Source organism: Symphalangus syndactylus, chromosome 10 (genome assembly GCF_028878055.3).
Source record: "Symphalangus syndactylus isolate Jambi chromosome 10, NHGRI_mSymSyn1-v2.1_pri, whole genome shotgun sequence".
Taxonomy (NCBI): Eukaryota; Metazoa; Chordata; class Mammalia; order Primates; family Hylobatidae; genus Symphalangus; species Symphalangus syndactylus.
Window position 1 is genome coordinate 104,938,468 of NC_072432.2, and position 21,972 is coordinate 104,960,439.

The 21,972-nt window shown below is 39.7% G+C and overlaps 1 protein-coding gene and 1 pseudogene across 4 annotated transcripts in view; one reads left to right on the forward strand and one right to left on the reverse strand.

Annotated features, from left to right (window-relative positions):
* Nucleotides 1-216: 216 nt before the first annotated feature.
* On the reverse strand, nt 217-316 carry LOC129492381 (uncharacterized; annotated as a pseudogene).
* A 9,013-nt stretch (nt 317-9,329) lies between these two features.
* TOPBP1 (DNA topoisomerase II binding protein 1) overlaps nt 9,330-21,972 on the forward strand; it is a 65,443-nt gene continuing 52,800 nt past the window's right edge. For 2 of the 4 annotated variants that reach the window (XM_055295389.2, XM_055295388.2), the window contains exons 1-8: nt 9,353-9,549; nt 10,184-10,274; nt 12,444-12,578; nt 13,635-13,778; nt 15,017-15,198; nt 16,398-16,594; nt 18,591-18,770; nt 19,495-19,661. In XM_055295389.2, coding sequence (XP_055151364.1) covers nt 10,191-10,274; nt 12,444-12,578; nt 13,635-13,778; nt 15,017-15,198; nt 16,398-16,594; nt 18,591-18,770; nt 19,495-19,661 — 1,089 coding nt within the window. In that variant the 5' untranslated portion in view covers nt 9,353-9,549; nt 10,184-10,190. Of the gene's footprint in view, nt 9,550-10,183; nt 10,275-12,443; nt 12,579-13,634; nt 13,779-15,016; nt 15,199-16,397; nt 16,595-18,590; nt 18,771-19,494; nt 19,662-21,972 lie in introns of all 4 variants that reach the window. The other 2 variants (XM_055295385.2, XM_055295387.2) reach the window with 2 other exon arrangements.

Genomic DNA, 21,972 nt, shown 5'->3' on the forward strand with positions numbered 1-21,972 from the left:
AAGCAATCTGCCCACCTTGGCCTTCCAAAGTACTAGGATTACAGATGCGAGCCACAGCACTCGGTCCTCAGCTTCTTTTTTTTAAAAGTTTGTAAATATTAGAGATGGGGGGTCTTGATACGTTGCCTAGGCTGGTCTCAAACTCTCAGCCTCAAGTGATCCTCCAGCCTGGGCCTCGTAAAGTACTAGAATTACAGGCGAGAGATACCATGATGGGCAAATATGGAATGCTTCACAAATTTGCATGTCATCCTTGCACATGGGCAATGCTAATCTCTGTATCATTCCATTTTTTTTTCAGTAAACATGCTGCTAAAGCAAGCACCGAAATCTCAGCTTCCGAGGGCATATCATAACCTTTCCCTGTTTTCACCAAAGTCTTCAGGGACCACAAACCCATATACAGTTAGTTCCTTGTATCTGTGGGTTCCACATCTGAGGAGGTCAACCAACTGGGGATCAAAAATATTCAGAAAAAAATACAATTTTTGTGTAAAATTTGCCATAGTAGAAAAAAATACAACAATAAAAAAAATTAAAAAAAAGTATAACAACCGTTTACATAGTATTTACATAGCATCAGATATTATAAGTAACCTAGTGATTATTTAAAGTACATGGGAGTGGCCAGGCGCAGTGGCTCATGCCTGTAATCCCAGCACTTTGGGAGGCTGAGTCAGGTGGATCACGAGGTCAGGAGTTCAAGACCAGCCCGGCCAACAAGGTGAAACCTGTCTCCACTAAAAATACAAAAATTAGCCGGGTGCAATGGCAGATGCCTGTAATCCCAGCTACTTGAGAGGCTGAGGCAGGAGAATCGCTTGAACCCCGGGGGTGGAGGTTGCAGTGAGCAGAGATTGTGCCACTGCACTCCAGCCTGGACAACAGAGTGAGACTCCGTCTCAAAAAAAAAAAAAGTACATGGGAGTATGTGCATAGGTTATATATAAGGTTCTTGAGCATCTTCAGATTTCGTTATCTATAGGGGGCCTTGGAATCAATCCTCCGTGGATACTAATCATTTCACCCTTTCCTGAAGGACTGCTGTTCAAGCAAACTTTAATATGTATCAAAATCACCTGAAGGGCACAGATTGCTAGCCCTACCCCAAGTGCTCCTGACTTAGTAAGTCTGAAGTTGAACCCAAGAATTTTCATTTCCCCAAAATTCTCAAGAGATGCCGATGCTGCTGGTCCAGAGACTACACATCAGAACCACTGCTCTATCCATTTTCCAGGAGTAGGTACTAGAGACAGACCCTCTCTGCTTATCTGGAGACACAAGATGGGAGAACTTGCCCCCTAGTGGTGAACTCTTACTCTAAAGATAGGTCATTCCTCTGGTATCAAGTTCCGGCTGGCTAAAAGCTAAAGGGTTCATTTTCTTCATCTTCATTAGCAGCATCTATGAATCTCCTTCTCTTATGAGGTCTCTGCTTGGCCCAGAAATGCCAGGAATGGGCTCCCTCCCTGGTGTGGAACTTCACACAGAGATGGGCAGACAGCACGTGCCCAGGAGCAGTGTGGTGTGTCAGGAAAGGCACGGGCAAGTGACACAGTCCCTGAACTTCACTTTCCCCATCTCCACAACATAAGACAATGATACCCATCTATTATAGGGTTGCTGAAAAGAGTAAATGGGAATAGTGTGAGCAGGAGTCCCATGTTAACTGTAAAGTGCCCTAGAAAAATTAATTATTATTACAGATTCAGGTCAGATTTGCACCTTAACAATTAACTGTGGTTTCTTTTTTTTTTTTTCCCCACCTCTAGTGATTTTTGTTTTTTTGTTTTTAAGGCTTTCTTCACCCTTCCCCCAGCAATAGGCCTTTACCTTTGAGCCCCAGGGTTAATTGATTCTGACTCATTTCTGGTAAAAAAAAAAAAAAAAAAAAAAAAAAAAATTAATGGTGGAGCAAAGATGGCCGAATAGGAACAGCTCCGGTCTACAGCTCCCAGAGTGAGCGACACAGAAGACGGGTGATTTCTGCATTTCCATCTGAGGTACCGGGTTCATCCCATTAGGGAGTGCCAGACAGTGGGCGCAGGACAGTGGGCGCAGGACAGTGGGTGAAGCACACTGTGTGCGAGCCGAAGCAGGGCGAGGCATTGCCTCACTCGGGAAGCACAAGGGGTCAGGGAGTTCCCTTTCCTAGTCAAAGAAAGGGGTGACAGATGGCACCTGGAAAATTGGGGCACTCCCACCCTAATACTATGCATTTCCGATGGGCTTAAAAAACGGCACACCAGGAGATTATATCCCGCATCTGGCTCAGAGGGTCCTACGCCCACGGAGTCTAGCTGATTGCTAGCACAGCAGTCTGAGATTAAACTGCAAGGTGGCAGCCAGGCTGGGGGAGGGGCGCCCACCATTGCCCAGGCTTGATTAGGTAAACAAAGCAGCCAGGAAGCTCGAACTGGGTGAAGCCCACCACAGCTCAAGGAGGCCTGCCTGCCTCTGTAGACTCCACCTCTAGGTGCAGGGCACAGACAAACAAAAAGACAGCAGGAACCTCTGCAGACTTAAATGTCCCTGTCTGACAGCTTTGAAGAGAGTAGTGGTTCTCCCAGCACGCAGCTGGAGATCTGAGAACAGGCAGACTGTCTCCTCAAGTGGGTCCCTGACCCCCAAGCAACCTAACTGGAAGGCACCCCCCAGTAGGGGCAGACTGACACCTCACACGGCCGGGTACTCCTGAGATAAAACTTCCAGAGGAACGATCAGGCAGCAGCATTCGTGGTTCACGAAAATCCGCTGTTCTGCAGCCACCGCTGCTGACACCCAGGCAAACAGGGTCTGGAGTGGACCTCTAGCAAACTCCAACAGACCTGCAGCTGAGGGTCTTGTCTGTTAGAAGAAAAACTAATAAACAGAAAGGACATCCACACCAAAAACCCATCTGTACATCACCATCATCAAAGACCAAAAGTAGATAAAACCACAAAGATGAGGAAAAAACAGAGCAGAAAAACTGGAAACTCTAAAAAGCAGAGTGCCTCTCCTCCTCCAAAGGAACGCAGTTCCTCACCAGCAACAGAACAAAGCTGGATGGAGAATGACTTTGACCAGTTGAGAGAAGAAGGCTTCAGAGGATCAAACTACTCCGAGCTACAGGAGGAAATTCAAGCCAAAGGCAAAGAAGTTAAAATCTTTGAAAAAGAATTAGACGAATGTATAACTAGAATAACCAATACAGAGAAGTGCTTAAAGGAGCTGATGGAGCTGAAAGCCAAGGCTCGAGATCTACGTAAAGAATGCAGAAGCCTCAGGAGCCAATGCGATCATCTGGAAGAAAGGGCATCAGCAATGGAAGATGAAATGAATGAAATGAAGTGAGAAGGGAAGTCTAGAGAAAAAAACAATAAAAAGAAACGAACAAAGCCTCCAAGAAATATGGGACTATGTGAAAAAACCAAATCTACATCTGATTGGTATACCTGAAAGTGACGGGGAGAATGGAACCAAGTTGGAAAACACTCTGCAGGATGTTATCCAGGAGAACTTCCCCAATCTAGCAAGGCAGGCCAATATTCAGATTCAGGAAATACAGAGAACGCCACAAAGATACTCCTTGAGAAGAGCAACTCCAAGACACATAATTGTCAGATTGACCAAAGCTGAAATGAAGGAAAAAATGTTAAGAGCAGCCAGAGAGAAAGGTCGGGTTACCCACAAAGGGAAGCCCATCAGACTAACAGCGGATCTCTCGGCAGAAACTCTACAAACCAGAAGAGAATGGGGGCCAATATTCAACATTCTTAAAGAAAAGAATTCTCAACCCAGAATTTCATATCCAGCCAAACTAAGCTTCATAAGTGAAGGAGAAATAAAATACTTTACAGACAAGCAAATGCTGAGAGATTTTGTCACCACCAGGCCTGCCCTAAAAGAGCTCCATTTAGGAAGCACTAAACATGGAAAGGAACGACCGGTACCAGCCACTGCAAAATCATGCCAAATTGTAAAGACCATCAAAGCTAGGAAGAAACTGCATCAACTAATGAGCAAAATAACCAGCTAACATCATAATGACAGGATCAAATTCACACATAACAATATTACCTCTAAATGTAAATGGACTAAATGCTCCAATTAAAAGACACAGAATGCCAAACTGGATAAAGAGTCAAGACCCATCAGTGTGCTGTATTCAGGAAACCCATCTCACGTGCAGAGACACACATAGGCTCAAAATAAAAGGATGGAGGAAGATCTACCAAGCAAATGGAAAACAAAAAAAGGCAGGGGTTGCAATCCTAGTCTCTGATAAAACAGACTTTAAACCAAAAAAGATCAAAAGAGACAAAGAAGGCCATTACATAATGGTAACGGGATCAATTCAATAAGAAGAGCTAACTATCCTAAATATATATGCACCCAATACGGAAGCACCTAGATTCATAAAGCAAGTCCTGAGTGACCTACAAAGAGAATTAGACTCCCACACAATAATAATGGGAGATTTTAACACCCCACTGTCAACATTAGACAGATCAACGAGACAGAAAGTTAAAAAGGATACCCAGGAATTGAACTCAGCTCTGCACCAAGTGGACCTAATAGACATCTACAGAACTCTCCACCCCAAATCAACAGAATATACATTTTTTTCAGCACCACACCACACCTATTCCAAAATTGACCACATAGTTGGAAGTAAAGCTCTCCGCAGCACATGTAAAAGAACAAAAATTATAACAAACTGTCTCTCAGACCACAGTGCAATCAAACTAGAACTCAGGATTAAGAAACTCACTCAAAACTGCTCAACTACACGGAAACTGAACAACCTGCTCCTGAATGACTACTGGGTACATAATGAAATGAAGGCAGAAATAAAGATGTTCTTTGAAACCAACGAGAACAAAGACACAACATACCAGAATCTCTGGGACACATTCAAAGCAGTGTGTAGAGGGAAATTTATAGCACTAAATGCCCACAAGAGAAAGCAGGAAAGATCCAAAATTGACACCCTAACATCACAATTAAAAGAACTAGAAAAGCAAGAGCAAACACATTCAAAAGCTAGCAGAAGGCAAGAAATAACTAAAATCAGAGCAGAACTGAAGGAAATAGAGACACAAAAAACCCTTCAAAAAATCAATGAATCCAGGAGCTGGTTTTTTGAAAAGATCAACAAAATTAATAGACCACTAGCAAGACAAATAAAGAAGAAAAGAGAGAAGAATCAAATAGATGCAATAAAAAATGATAAAGAGGATATCACCACCAATCCCACAGAAATACAAATTACCATCAGAGAATACTATAAACACCTCTACACAAATAAACTAGAAAATCTAGAAGAAATGGATAAATTCCTCGACAAATACACCCTCCCAAGACTAAACCAGGAAGAAGTTGAATCTCTGAATAGACCAATAACAGGCTCTGAAATTGTGGCAATAATCAATAGCTTACCAACCAAAAGGAGTCCAGGACCAGATGGATTCACAGCCGAATTCTACCAGAGGTACAAGGAGGAACTGGTACCATTCCTTCTGAAACTATTCCAATCAATAGAAAAAGAGGGAATCCTCCCTAACTCATTTTATGAGGCCAGCATCATCCTGATACCAAAGCCTGGCAAAGACACAACAAAAAAAGAGAATTTTAGACCAATATCCTTGATGAACATTGATGCAAAAATCCTCAATAAAATACTGGCAAACCGAATCCAGCAGCACTTCAAAAAGCTTATCCACCATGATCAAGTGGGCTTCATCCCTGGGATGCAAGGCTGGTTCAACATATGCAAATCAATAAATGTAATCCTGCATATAAACAGAACCAAAGACAAAAACCACATGATTATTTCAATAGATGCAGAAAAGGGCTTTCACAAAATTCAACAACCCTTCATGCTAAAAACTCTCAATAAATTAGGTATTGATGGGATGTATCTCAAAATAATAGGAGCTATCTATGACAAACCCACAGCCAATATCATACTGAATGGGCAAAAACTGGAAGCATTCCCTTTGAAAACCGGCACAAGACAGGAATGCCCTCTCTCACCACTCCTATTCAACATAGTGTTGGAAGTTCTGGCCAGGGCAATTAGGCAGAAGAAGGAAATAAAGGGTATTCAATTAGGAAAAGAGGAAGTCAAATTGTCCCTGTTTGCAGATGACATGACTGTATATCTAGAAAACCCCACTGTCTCAGCCCAAAATCTCCTTAAGCTGATAAGCAACTTCAGCAAAGTCTCAGGATACAAAATCAATGTACAAAAATCACAAGCATTCTTCTACACCAATAACAGACAAACAGAGAGCCAAATCATGAGTGAACTACCATTCACAATTGCTTCAAAGAGAATAAAATACCTAGGAATCCAACTTACAAGGGACGTGAAGGACCTCTTCAAGGAGAACTACAAACCACTGCTCAATGAAATAAAAGATGATAGAAACAAATGGAAGAACATTCCATGCTCATGGGTTGGAAGAATCAATATCGTGAAAATGGCCATACTGCCCAAGGTAATTTATAGATTCAATGCCATCCCCATCAAGTTACCAATGACTTTCTTCACAGAATTGGAAAAAACTACTTTGAAGTTCATATGGAACCAAAAAAGAGCCCGCATCACCAAGTCAATCCTAAGCAAAAAGAACAAAGCTGGAGGCATCACGCTACCTGACTTCAAACTATACTACAAGGCTACAGTAACCAAAACAGCATGGTACTGGTACCAAAACAGAGATATACATCAATGGCACAGAACAGAGCCCTCAGAAATAACGCCGCATATCTACAACTATCTGATCTTTGACAAACCTGACAAAAACAAGCAATGGGGAAAGGATTCCCTATTTAATAAATGGTGCTGGGAAAACTGGCTAGCCATATGTAGAAAGCTGAAACTGGATCCCTTCATTACACCTTATACAAAAATTAATTCAAGATGGATTAAAGACTTACCCGTTAGACCTAAAACCATAAAAACCCTAGAAGAAAACCTAGGCATTACCATTCAGGACATAGGCATGGGCAAGGACTTCATGTCTAAAACACCAAAAGCAATGGCAATAAAAGCCAAAATTGACAAATGGGATCTCATTAAACTAAAGAGCTTCTGCACAGCAAAAGAAACTACCATCAGAGTGAACAGGCAACCTACAAAATGGGAGAAAATTTTCGCAACCTACTCATCTGACAAAGAGCTAATACCCAGAATCTACAATGAACTCAAACAAATTTACAAGAAAAAAACAAACAACCCCATCAAAAAGTGGGCCAAGGACATGAACAGACACTTCTCAAAAGAAGACATTTATGCAGCCAAAAAACACATGCAAAAATGCTCATCATTGAGCACTGGCCATCAGAGAAATGCACTGGCCATCAGAGAAATGCAAATCAAAACCACAATGAGATACCATCTCACACCAGTTAGAATGGCCATCATTAAAAAGTCAGGAAACAACAGGTGCTGGAGAGGAGGTGGAGAAATAGGAACACTTTTACACTGTTGGTGGGACTGTAAACTAGTTCAACCATTGTGGAAGTCAGTGTGGCCATTCCTCAGGGATCTAAAACTAGAAATACCATTTGACCCAGCCATCCCATTACTGGGTATATACCCAAAGGACTGTAAATCATGCTGCTATAAAGACACATGCACACGTATGTTTATTGCGGTACTATTCACAATAGCAAAGACTTGGAACCAACCCAAATGTCCAACAACGATAGACTGGATTAAGAAAATGTGGCACATATACACCATGGAATACTATGCAGCCATAAAAAATGATGAGTTCCTGTCCTTTGTAGGGACATGGATGAAACCGGAAATCATCATTCTTAGTAAACTATCGCAAGGACAAAAGACCAAGCGCCGCATGTTCTCACTCATAGGTGGGAATTGAACAATGAGAACACAGGGACATGGGAAGGGGAACATCACACTCCGGGGACTGTTGTGGGGTGGGGGGAGGGGGGAGGGAAAAAAATTAATGATATCTATTAAAGCACAGTAAGACAGATTTTATTCAGGACCATCAGGATAGGTATAGCAACCATGGCAATAGGATTCTGAATTAGGAGAGAGAGAGTGGGCTCAACTCTAAATACAGAATGGGCAAGTGGGAATTTATAGCCAAGGAACAAAAGCTTGGGGTCACTGGATAAAAAATTACTAAGAAGGAACTTCAGGAGCAAAGGGGTTTCTTGCTGAAAATAGGTGAAGGTGATCAGACATCACCTTGGATTTAGAGGATGAGGAACCTGATCAGATATTGAGGGTAGAGGGTTCTAACTGGATTTTCCAAGGAAATGCACAGATAAACTTACGAGAAGGTTGAGGAGTCTGACTAAAGTTCGGCCAAGCAAAGAATCTTTGTCACCTTCCATCGGTGTATTCAAACACTTAAGATTCAAGCTGCTCATTACTATCTTTAGGCTCTAAAAAGAAAAGAAAAACAAAAACAATCAAGGGACATGACATTATACTTTTACATTAGTAAATCCAAAGTCATTTTCTCAATCTCAGCAGTCAAGAATAAAATGATCCTCATTAGTATAGTGGCTAGATTTTATAAAATAATAAATTTTTTTTAAAAAATAATAAAATGAAAAGAAGCAACAACGAATCAGTTTTCCACTGGTTATCACTGAGCTAAGGTTTTGCAGGCCCATCTTACCCCCTCTCCCTTTGCTCTCTGCCATCTGAACCTTAGGTTCAGTCCCAGAATCTCCCCAGTACTGAGGCAGATGCAGAGAAAGAGAACGGCGATGTCCACTGAAGGGGAGGAGGAGGGGAGACCACTGAAGATCTTGACAAAGATCCCTTTGCATTAGCTGTGTAATAAGTCATCCTTTCTTCCCTTGCCATCTTGTGGCTGTGTTAGGCGGTGATTCTATTCCTGCTGTGTTGGAGGGAAATCACCCAGTCCGTAGTCAGAAGACCTGGATGCAGTATTAATTCTACCACTTATTAGCCGTGTGCCCTTGAACCCATCATTTAACTTCCTCCGTTTTTACATCTGCAAAATGGAACTACCACTATTTGCCTCACGGAATTGTTTTGGATAATACCTTTTCCCGTGCATGCCTGGTATAAGGCAAGTATAAAATAAATATCTATTGAGGAAATGCTTTCTTTCCCTGGCTTTTTTAACAGTAAAGGAGTATTCCTGGCCTGTGGTCCTACCTCTTGAACCGACGGCGCTGGGCCTACTCGCAGCGGAGACTACGCCCGCCCAGCAAAGCCCTAAACCCAAAGGAATCGGCCCAAGCTTTCCCTGAAGCCCCACCGCCCAGGGACTGCTCACCTCCACTTTTGACATTTCCGCTTTCCTGCTGCAGCTGCTGATGGCGTCACTTCCACCGGAAAAGGCAAGCGCGGCCGCGCGGTTGGCGCGAAAGTCGGTTCCCGTTCTGGGCAATTTCCGGGTTCTCCAGCGTTTGCTTTGGGGTAGGGGCGGCGCCGAGTCGGGGGAGGGGGCTGTGCGCCGGGCTGGCGCCCGACCCCAGCCACCGCTCTGCGGGCAGCGCATCCCCCGACTCGCCGCCCGGAGACCCCGAGGCTCCAACGAGGTAAGTGAGGCGCGGAGTGGGGACTCAGCTCCTCCCCAGCCCCAACTGGGGTTCGCGATGCCTTCTGTGGCCTTCGGGACCCTCTTTTCCTGTCCTGGTAACTGGCCCTGGAGCCGGCGGGTGGGCCTTTGACGCCGAGAGGACGTGGCTTCCGTGATCCCAGAGCCAGGCCTTTTCCTGGAGCTGGGAGTCGGAGCATCTGGCCTTATGCTTGGGCAAGACCATGCTAACTGGCTTCCATGTTTATATTTAAAATCTGTTTACTGAGGGATGAACGAACCTCGCAGGCCGTGGGTATCCGCAGGGACAGATACACTCTGTGTATCCTTAAAACAAGTGCAATTGAATGTCCATTGGCCTAGAGGGCTTAGAGCCTTCATAGCAGGGCCTTCCTCAGTGTATTCAGTTCGGGTTAATTTTGCTCTCTGATTTGCAAGGATTGGTGTTGTCATCTTTTTCCTTGGCTTTGCCCACGTTCCAGGGTTTCTTACAAATGTCGTTGACGAATTCACGGGCAGAGCCAGAATGTCTGTCTTTAGGCATTCTTTTCTGCACAGAAAAATAGGTGGGTTAAACATGCAACTTTATACCTAATGTGGTTTTGTTCTTGTTAACGATTCCTTTATTTTGACAGTTCAGAAATGTCCAGAAATGACAAAGAACCGTTTTTTGTGAAGTTTTTAAAGTCTTCAGACAATTCCAAATGTTTTTTTAAAGCTCTCGAGGTAAGAGTTGAAAACATCTTAATATCGTGAATTCATTTTGTTTTTAAGTGTTTTTGATTTGTTGGGCTTTATGTCTTAGAAATAGATACTTCACTTTCATAATAATTTTATAGTCTACATTAATACAGATATATCATTATCACATATTTTCGAATTGATCTAAGTACATCATTATGTGTTTTGGGGGGCTGGAAGTCTATTATCACATTGCTGTTTAATGTGGCTGACCTGCAGTTCTTGGAAATTAAGTTGCTTTCATTTGTCTCCTAACCAGAGTGGTCCTTTGCATGCTGTAGAAATTTGAGTCAGTCGTATACTGGTCATACTTGAGTATTTTTTGGTTAATTGTTAAAAATTATGTTTTATTATGTACAGTATAATAATTGGATAATAGTTGGGGTGATGTAGAGCCTTGCTTCTCACAGTTCCCAGCAGTATCAGCATGGCCTGGAAGTTTATTCAAAATGCAGAATCTTGGCCTCCAACCCAGACTTACCACTTAGAATCTGCATTTTTAACAAGATCTTCAGTGTGCATTAAAGTTTGAGAAGCATTTGTAGCAGATTTTTTTAAACTTCATTCATTCAGCAAGTATTTATTGAAGTGTTCATGGTTTGATAGGCACTTCTCTAGTCCTTGGGATTTATCAGTGATGAGAACAGGCAAAGATTTCTGCTCTTTCAGAGCTTACATTCTAGCAGGAGGACATAGACACTAATCAGACATGATAAATTAGGAAGAGAAAAAAGCAAAACAGGTTAAGGGGTTCCAGAGGATGTTTATTGGGGGTGGGAAGAGAAGGGGGCTATAATCTTAAATAGGGTGTGATCAGGGTAGGCTTTATGGAGAAAAAGATATTGAGTAAATGTGAAGGAGGTGAGACAGCCTTGCAGATATCTGGAGAAGAATGTTGCAGGCAGAGAGAGCAACCTTATACAGCCACTGGGAAAGTGCCTGTAGTCTCTATCCAAGTTTAGTGTATTGTGTAGTGAGTAAGGGATGGGGGAAGAGTACTAAGGAATGCATCAGAGAATAATGGTAAAGAGGTCATGTAGGGCCTTGTGGGCCATTTTTCTCTCAGTGGAGAGCTATTGGAGGGTTTTAATCAGAAGAGTAAACATGATCTGACTTGTAGTTTTAAAGAGATTACTGTATTTAACATAAGGACCTCAAAATTGGTTCAGAACATTTTTGAGTGCTTACTGGATGTCAGGATATAGTAGCAAACAAGATACATAATGAAACTTCCAGGGGAGAGAGACAAAAACTATATATATATACGTGTGTATATATATATATATATATATATATATATACACACGTATGTACATATACATACACATATATGTGTGTATATATGTACATACATACACATATATGTATACACAGATATGTATATATATGTACATACGTGTATATATATACATACGTGTATATATATACGTGTGTATATATACGTGTGTATATATATACGTGTGTATATACGTGTGTGTATATATATATACGTGTGTGTGTATATATATATACGCGTGTGTGTATATATATATATATATATATATAAATGTATTTTTAAATAGAACAGACTAAAAGGGTAGAGGAAGGGTATTTGAGAAAGCCTGATTAGGTTGGGCATCTCTGGGGAGGTGACATTTAAGCAGACCTGATAGAAGTGGGGGATTAAGTCAGGTGAAAACCTGGAGAAAAAGTATTCCTTGCTGCAAGATCAAGAGCAGAGCCTCTAAATGAGGTTATGGTTGGCTTGTTCCAGGGTTGGCAAGAAAGCGGGAGTGGCTGGAATAGAGTAAGCAAGGGAGATGAGAAGTAGGAGGTAAAGGTGGAAAGATAGGCAGGAACCAGACTCTGTTGTCTTGAAGGCTATAGTAAGAAATGTGGATTTTATTCTGGGTGTGGTGTGAAGACATTAGGTTTTGAGCAGACAGTGACATGATCTGATTTGTATTTTTAAAAAGATTATTAGCTGCTGTGTAGAGAACAGATTTAGGGCAAGGAAGGGAAAAAGAGACCACTTGGGAGCCTTCTGCAGAGGTCTAAGTGAGATGTAATGGTGGCTTTCAACAGGGAAAAGGCTGGATTTGACATGGAATTTGAGTAGGACCTAAATACAGGGGAGTAATTTCAGATACATTCTCATTTTATTTTTTCTTTCAGTCCATAAAAGAATTCCAATCAGAAGAATATCTTCAGATTATTACAGAAGAAGAGGCATTGAAGATAAGGGAGAATGATAGATCACTTTATATCTGTGACCCTTTTAGTGGCATTGTCTTTGATCACCTCAAAAAGGTTTGCTGACTTCTAGTGTGTTCCTTTGGTAGTCTATTTTTTGGTTTATCTTTGCTTTAGTGGACATACGTTCTTTGCTGATTATGAAGTATTATGCAACTTACGAGTACAGTAGAATTCTTTTGGTTTGGCAAGACCAGGATTGAAAGGCTAATTATGTTACAGTAGGCTTTTTTTTTTTTGAGACAGAGTCTTGTTCTGTTGCCCAGGCTTTAGTGCAGTAGCACAATCTTAGCCCACTGCAACTTCTGCTTCCTTGGTTCAAGTGATTCTTGTGCCTTAGCCTCCTGAGTAGCTGGGATTACAGATGTATATACACACCTGGCTAATTTTTGTATTTTTAGTAGAGAAAGTGTTTCTCGATGTTGGCCAGGCTGGGCTGGTCTTGAACTCCTGGGCTCAAGTGATCCTCCCACTTCAGCCTCCCAAAGTATTGGGCTTATAGGTGTAAGCAGTAAGGCAGTTTTGAGTGAAAGGGGCTTTCGAAGTTTATTTCTTTTCTTTTCTTTTTTATTTTTATTTTTATTTATTTATTTTTTTTGATACAGGGTCTCACTCTGCCACCCAGGCTGGAATGCAGTGACATGATCTCAGCTCACTGCAACCTCCGCCTCCTGGGTTGAAGCAATTCTGCCTCAGCCTCCCTAGAGACTGGGACTACAGGTGCCCGCCACTGCGCCCGGCTAATTTTTGTATTTTTAGTAGAGACGGGGTTTCACCATGTTGGCCAGGCTGGTCTCGAACTGACATCAGATGATCCGCCCTCCTCGGCCTCCTCTGAAGTGCTGGGATTACAGGCATGAGCCACTGTGCCCGGCCTGAAGTTTATTTCTTTTAATAGCTTGCATTGTTTTATTTGCTTTTGTGTGTGAGTGTTTAATGTATAGTATGTCTGAGAAATTATATAGTCTTTATTTTTTTCTTATAACAATTTGCTGATTTCTCTACGGTGGTAATCAACTTTGGTAAAGAATTGGTGAATGTTACAAAATGTAATTTTGTAAGACTGGTGGTCTTTTCCTTCTTAACTCATTTAAACTTTTCTCTTTTTTGTAGCTTGGCTGCAGAATTGTTGGTCCTCAAGTAGTCATATTTTGTATGCACCACCAGCGATGTGTCCCAAGAGCCGAACATCCAGTTTATAATATGGTTATGTCTGATGTAACCATATCTTGTACAAGTCTGGAAAAAGAAAAAAGGGTAGATATTGACCTCATCATGATTGATCAGTTTATGTATCTCTCTCTTATTCTTAATTTTTCACTGCATAGAATATAACTTAAAAGACCTTCCACTTATTGTTCATGACTTTTAACAAAATTCAGTGTACAACCACAGTGTGTATATATGTATGCATGTATATTTTGTAAGTAAATTGAATATAGTAGAATTTGTTTTGTTGAAAACTGGCTAATTGAAATTTTTTGTTTTAATTTAAAAGGACACTCTTTTTTTTTTTTTTTTTTTTTGAGACGGAGTCTGGCTCTGTCGCCCAGGCTGGAGTGCAGTGGCGCAATCTCGGCTCACTGCAAGCTCCGCCTCCTGGGTTCACGCCATTCTCCTGCCTCAGCCTCTCCTTGTAGCTGGGACTACAGGCGCCCGCCACCACGCCCGGCTAATTTTTTGTATTTTTTAGTAGAGACGGGGTTTCACCGTGGTCTCGATCTCCTGACCTCGTGATCCGCCCACCTCGGCCTCCCAAAGTGCTGGGATTACAAGCGTGAGCCACCGCGCCCGGCCAAGGACACTCATTTTTTAATCACTTACATTTTTTCCACTATAGGTGGACAGTCTTTAAAAAAAAAAAGGATTCTAAATCGTTTGAATCAGGGAGGCGGAGGTTGCAGTGAGCCAACATCACACCACTGCACTCCAGCCTGGGTGACAGAGCAAGACTTCGTCTTGGAAAAAAAAAAAAAGCATTCTAAGAGAGAGCTATAGAAATATATATATATATTTGGGACAGGGTCTTACTGTCACCCATGCCTGGAGTGCAGTGGCACAATCACAACTCACTGCAACCTTGATTTCCTGGGCTGAAGTAATCTTCATGCCTCAGCCTCCCAAGTAGCTGGGATTACAGGCATGCACCACCAAGCCTGGCTAAAAATATATATTTATATATTATATAGATATAATTTATGTTGTTAAAAATACACATGTGTATTAAAACATATAGAAGCAAACATTTATACATCCTTTGTATAATAGTTTAATACATTAATGGAGTGGAAAGGGATAAATATAGGAAGATAATATTTAAAAAATATTATACATATTTATCTCCCCAAAAATAATTTGGTTATTTAACTTTATAATGTTGTGTAACACTTATGTATTCAAGCTATCAACAGCAAATTGTATTTATGAGATAGTGTATAAAAATGGAAGCAATATTGTTTGCTTCAGTATTAATGTGTTCTCTTTTGGGGCTGCAGGAAGAAGTTCATAAATATGTACAAATGATGGGTGGACGAGTATACAGAGACCTTAATGTATCAGTAACTCACCTTATTGCAGGAGAAGTTGGTAGCAAAAAATATTTAGTTGCTGCAAACCTGAAGAAACCTATTTTGCGTCCCTCTTGGATAAAAACACTTTGGGAGAAGTCACAAGAGAAGTAAGAAAGACATTTTTATATTTTCTAGATTTGAAAAAATGATGCATTTAATCATTTTTGGCGTGTGATATACTCTTTGGATTTATTATTCAGGGAAAAAAATAGTGTCATTACTCTTTTCTCCAGCGAAAACAGAAGAGCAGAATCCACAAGCTCTTATTACCAAGATGTAAGTTGACAGGCGTAGAATGGGCTAAGGGTTTAGCATTAGCTACAGAGTAAGAAATGCTTTGGTGATAAAGTTCTCAGCTGTAAATATTTCTGAAATAATTGAGAAAACGAGTTTGGCAATTCTGTAGCTTTTATGTTGCATTATCCTTCAACACCATTCCCATATGTTAAGATAGATAATAAATTAGTCATTTTGGCAGTTGCATTCCTTCCAAAAGATGGCATATGTAAGGTTGAATATAAACATATGTAAGTCATCAGCTGAGATGTGATCATTTAATAAATGCTAATTGAGCCCATTTTACATATCTGACCTGAGCTAGGCATTAGGTATATGTAGTAAGCAAAACAAGATAGTCACTTCCCTCATGGAGCTTAGAGCCTATTTCAAGGGGCACACTTCAGTTTCCCCTGCAACTAGATAAACAACCACAAGACCAAATACCACAGAATTGTATTGGCATACGAATTGTATCGGCATTTTTCTGGGCTTATTTTCAGCACCATCCAGCATATCCTAAATATGTCTCCATGTCAGCAACTCTCATTCCCAATGTGATTACTTCATCAGCACACCTGCCTAGTATGGCAACAGAATAATGATATTTTTGTTGGTATTTTGCCAAAAATCATTGCTTTTACTTATATAGAATAATGGAAAGATTTAAAAGGTCATTTTTCTAATAGGCAACCAAATTACCTTTGGGTTTTTAAGTAGAGATTCAGACTTATAATTTTGGAAAATATACCACTTTGACCAGCAAGGGCTAGAGTTAAGGAAATATATATTTTTCCCTTAAAATGATTTTGAGAGACTGTATCTGAAACAGTTACTTTGTATTAGAGACATGTTATTGAACTAGGTGAGCAATTAGTGTAATTCTGTTTGGTGGTTCTCCTTTGTAAAAAAAAAAAAAAAGATTATAAATCCTAAAAAATGAGGGAAGCAATAGCGATATTTGTGTTGTTTTTTCATTATTCTTCTGGTAAATTTAATATTTTCTTTTTTAACCGTTTGATTCCCACAGAAAAATAACTAGATATACTGATATAAACATGGAAGATTTCAAGTGTCCTATTTTTCTTGGTTGCATAATCTGTGTGACTGGCTTATGTGGCTTAGACAGGAAGGAAGTTCAGCAACTCACAGTTAAGCATGGAGGTCAATACATGGGACAATTGAAAATGAATGAATGTACACACCTCATTGTGCAAGAACCAAAAGGTAAAACTGTGTTTCACAAAGGGACAAATGAAACATTTTCTCTAGTATTTAATATTTTATTTTTATTCATTTATTTGAGACAGTCTTGCTCTTTTGTCCAGGCTGGAGGGCAGTGGCACAATCTCAGCTCACTGCAACCTCTGCCTACCAGGATCAAGCGATTCTCCCAACTCAGTTCCCGAGTAGTGGGATTACAGGCACCTGTCACCATGCCTGAATAAGTTTTTATTTTTAGTAGAAATGGGCTTTCACCATGTTGGCCAGACTGGTCTCTAACTGACCTCAAGTGATCTGCCCACCTCGACCTCCCAAAGTCCTGGGATTACAGGCATGAGCCACTGTGCCCAGCCACTAGTATTTAATATTTTAAAATCTTTATAGAACAGCTTTTACTTCTGACATGTCATTAATCTAGTTTGATACTGTTTAACGTCTTGCAAAGGTAGTTTGGATCACAATCTATAAACCAATTATATGACTTTTTTCATATTTATTCAGGTCATTGAATAAGTATAAAAAAACCAAAAACTTTTAGTGATGTTTTATTTAAGCTTACTTTTGTATCTTTTGATTTTTAAAAAATGTTCCTCACACAGTTACCAAATAATGAAAAGAAGTTTGGGTAAATAACAAGAAAACTAATAAATATAGCTAAATGGCGTTTCTTTCTAATGACTAATTTTAAAAGGCTTAACTTAGTTTTAGTTTGAATGAACTACAAGTTTTAACTGGAAGACACACCTTGCGGCACATGAGGCAGTAAAAAATGAAAAAGACATTACCAAAAAAAAATTCTTTAAAATTGCTATGAAGTTTGGTGTTCCATAACATTATTCTGGATAAATTTTTATCAGCACTCTTAAAATATACACAAATTGATAAAAGATGAGTTTTGTTAATGTTTTTATTATTGCCCTTTATATGTGTACTGTGTTTTACTAAGCTACCTAGATTGAGAAGAAATTAAGATTAAATGGTAATTGTCCTTAAGTCAGAACTTTGGGTATGGCCGATTGTGATAGGATCACTGTGAGTAGAGTTGTTACTGCTGTTCTTTTTCTGAATCTGAAGACAGTTCATTGTTGATTCTCTCAAGAATCCCAAAAAAACCTTTCATGTGACATATTGACCTCAATTCCTCTGTGATACTGCTTCAAAATACATTGTGTTAAAGATTTTTAAGGTAATAAAAGATACATATTTTTAATATAATATATCTATTGGCTTATCTATCCTGGACTTTAAGTAGAAGCCTGTTGACAATGGAATAGTCTGTTCAAAGTTGGGATTTATTATATAGCACAAATTTACAATTTTCACATTGTACAGCTGGTTTAAAGAAATTAAGTGATGGAGCCTATATGCAAACCCAAGTCCGATATTAAGTTACCCCACAGTTGCTCCTGTCTTCCTGCAGTTTGTATAAAAGATAAAACCTCTCACATGGCATATGTATTTATACAACACGTAGAAAATATAATTAGGCAATAAGCTAAAATACTATTTTGTAATAAACTATGCAGCATACTGTTTTAGAGTAAGTACTGGTAACTTTAATTTTGTTGGTAGGTTTTTGAAATAACCTGCTACAGCCGGGCGCGGTTGCTCACGCCTGTAATCCCAGCATTTTGGGAGGCCAAGGCAGGCGGATCACCTGAGGTCAGGAGTTTGAGACCAGCCTGGCCAACATGGTGAAACCACATGTCTACTAAAAGTACAAAAAAAATTAGCCAGACGTGGTGGCACGTGTCTGTAATCCTAGCTATTCAGGAGGCTGAGGCAGGAGAATCGCTTGAACAGGAGGGAGGTGGAGGTTGCAGTGAGCCGAGATCTCACCACTGTACTCCAGCCTGGGCAACAGAGTGAGACTCCATCTCAAAAAAAAAGAAAAAATTAACCTGTTATAATTTGAATATTTCTGCAAAGATAGATTGTAATGGTTTTCGTTTCTTGGTTTCTCCTGTTTTCTCTGTTTCTTTCTTAATAAACGCTACAGGTCAGAAGTATGAGTGTGCCAAGAGATGGAATGTACACTGTGTGACCACACAGTGGTTTTTTGACAGTATTGAGAAAGGTTTTTGTCAGGATGAATCCATATACAAGACAGAATCTAGACCAGAAGGAAAGACTATGCCCAATTCTTCAACTCCTACCGGCCAGATCAACACAACTGATAGTGAGTCTCGTTGAGATTAAAATAATTATTCCAAAGACAGTCATATTTCTATGTAATAATCAGTATGTTAGTAGGATCACTGAGATAGGGAATTTCTTTTTCTTGTTTGCTGTGCTTCTAGGCACAATTGTATAATAGTCAAATTGTATAAAAAGTTAGCACTGAACTGTTCATAATTTTTTTTTAGAATGAATGAATGCTTTCTTTTATACTCTGATGTAATGCAAAAGATAATCAAAGAAATTAAGAACAATGGTAGATGGAGGCTTAAAATAAAAGTATTAATCTTTTAAACATTATTGACATGCATATATTAATCTTTCCTTAATTTACGGTTTTGCTGCAGTTGTTATAGATTACCTGTATTTGTATAAAAATTAAAACCGTTTCTATTTTGTAGGTGTCGTGTTGGCAAAATGTGTAAAATATTTTTTCAAGTGTAAGCTTCTTGGACCTTAAAGTCAGCAACTTCAGATTTTTATGGGAAACAAGACACTATTAAGAAAATGTGTTAAATCTATTTTCATTTAAATAAGATAGGAGGCTTAATTAATTTCATTTTCCCTTTTTATACTTTGCCTCTAAGATTTCAGTAAACACCCCTGAATCTTACTTTGGAAGTTGTTTATTGCCCTATATTTGTAAGAAAAGTTAATCCATAGACAATATGTAATCATGATTATTTTATCTCCCATAAATTTATACATGTTTTCAAAATATGTAGGTCGTACTCTTTCAGATGTCAGCAATATTTCCAACATAAATGCAAGTTGCGTAAGTGAATCAATATGTAATTCACTTAACAGCAAACTGGAGCCTACACTTGAAAATCTAGAAAATCTGGATGTCAGTGCATTTCAAGCACCTGAAGATTTATTAGATGGTTGTCGGGTATGTCTTTATTATATAATACATGCAGTAGATGATATACATTAACATTTCCTAGCCTGACTTTGAAGACCTTTCAGAGTTGGGCTTGCTCCTTACTATCTATGTAAACCCTCCACTCTAGCTAAGTAGATGCACTTACTAGACCATGTCCATCTTTTGGCTGCGAGAGTCCCTCTGCCTGCAAGGTATCTTCCTCTGTTATCTTTTAAAAGTTCATTTCAGGTTTTAACTCTTCTCTGAACCCTCCTAACTACATTAATCTTTCCATCTGCTATATTTCGAGAGCACTTAGTTTCTGAACGACTTAATTGGATTTTTAAATTTTTTTGAGACAGGGTCTCACTTTGTTGCCCAGGCTGGGATGCAGTGGCACAATCATAGCTTCCTGTAACCTCGAACTCCTGGGCATCAGCCACCCCTCAGTCTCCCGAGCAGTTAGGACTACAGGCATGTGCCACTACACCTGGCTAATTTTTAAAATTTTTTGTAGAGACAAGGTCTCACTATGTTGCCCAGGTTTGGACTCTTATTTATAACTATCATCTAAGGGTTTACAGTGTATTAGACACTGTGCTAATCATTTTATGTATGTTAATATATATATAAAATCTCATTTAATTCTCACAAATAACTCTAAAATGGATATTATCTTGAGGGTAAGACTCAGAGAATTAAAATTCTTGTTCAGAGTCACACAGAGTGACATTAAGTGGCCAGTTATCTACTCCAAAGTCTGTATTCCTCACCATTAGAGCCACTGCTTTGTTTGGTATTTATTAGGTTATTTTTTAGTATATGAATAACTGTCTTATAAGTTTGTTGATGGAAACAGCATATGCTATACTTTTTCCGCTGTCTTAGGTTGGAATACTTAAGGTATTCCTATTTGTAGAATGACTTGGCTGTGCATTAATTTTCACAGAGTAGCAAAAATTTAACCCTACCTTATTGTAAAGAAGGGAAATTGGAGCTGGGCATGCCTGTAATCCCAGCACTTTTGGGAGGCCGAGGTGGGCAGATACCTGAGGTCAGGAGTTCGAGACTAGCCTGGCCAACGTGGTGAAACCCCGTCTCTACTAAAAATACAAAAAAATTAGCTGGGCTTTGTGGCAGGCGCCTGTAATCCCAGCTGCTTGGGAGGCTGAGGTAGGAGAATTGCTTGAACCCAGGAGGCGGAGGTTGCAGTGAGCCAAGATTGCGCCACTGTACTCCAGCCTGGTCAACAAGAGTGAAACTCCGTCTCAAAATTAAAAAAAAAAAGGGAAATTCGGCAAATTACCTTAAACTTTTTTTTTTTTTTTAAAACTTGCCAACTTACAAAAGGTGTGTTTTTTGTTTTTGTTTTGAGACGGAGACTTGCTCTGTCGCCCAGGCTGGAGTGCAGTGGCGTAATCTCAGCTCACTGCAACATCTTCCTCTTAGTTTCAAGTGATTCTCCTGCCTCAGCCTCCTAAGTAGTTGGGATTACAGGTGCATGCCACCACGCCTGGCTAATTTTTCTATTTTTAGTGGAGACGAGGGTTTCACCATATTGGCCAGGCTGGTCTTGAACTTCTGACCTCAAGCAGTCTGCCCACCTTGGCCTCCCAGAGTGTTGGGATTACAGGCATGAGCCACCACACCTGGCCCAGAGGTGTTTTGTATGGTGTTTTATCCTAGATTACTAATTCTAGATATAACTTTTAATTATTTCTTACATATAGAAAGTGTATGATTCCAAATATTTGTTAAAATATATTCTAGTAATGGGGTGATTTAATTTGGGGTGTAAATGCAGTTTGGAGTAGATTTGTCATACTTAAATTTTTTTAAGGGCACCTTATGTAAAATAGAGGTAAAATGATTTTATATTGATTAAATTGGTTTAAATATATATATCCTGATAGCTAAGAATAAATTACTGCATACATGTTATCCTCAAAGCATTGTGTTCAGTTCTTTGACTTATATATATCTTTTGTTCAGTCAACTCTGTGAGTAAGGTAACATCAATTTATAGGTAAGAAAATTGGTTTAAAGAGCGTAAGCAACTTGCCTATTGTCGTTAATCATAGGCAGCTGGAAAAAAACAACCCCCTCCCCTCCAACACACACAATTTAAGCGCAGGTGTTCAGAATTCAGACGGTTAACTACAGTTTACTTTTATAATTACTTTAAAATTTGCAAGTAAGCTTCACAGTGAAAGAAGTTACCTGCATTTTAGAAATTGGTATGCACTAATACTTAGAAGATGTTGGAATCTGGCTTCTATTTTATTTATAGCCTCAAAATACTTATAAAGTATCTACTGTGAAAGATAATGCTGTATGA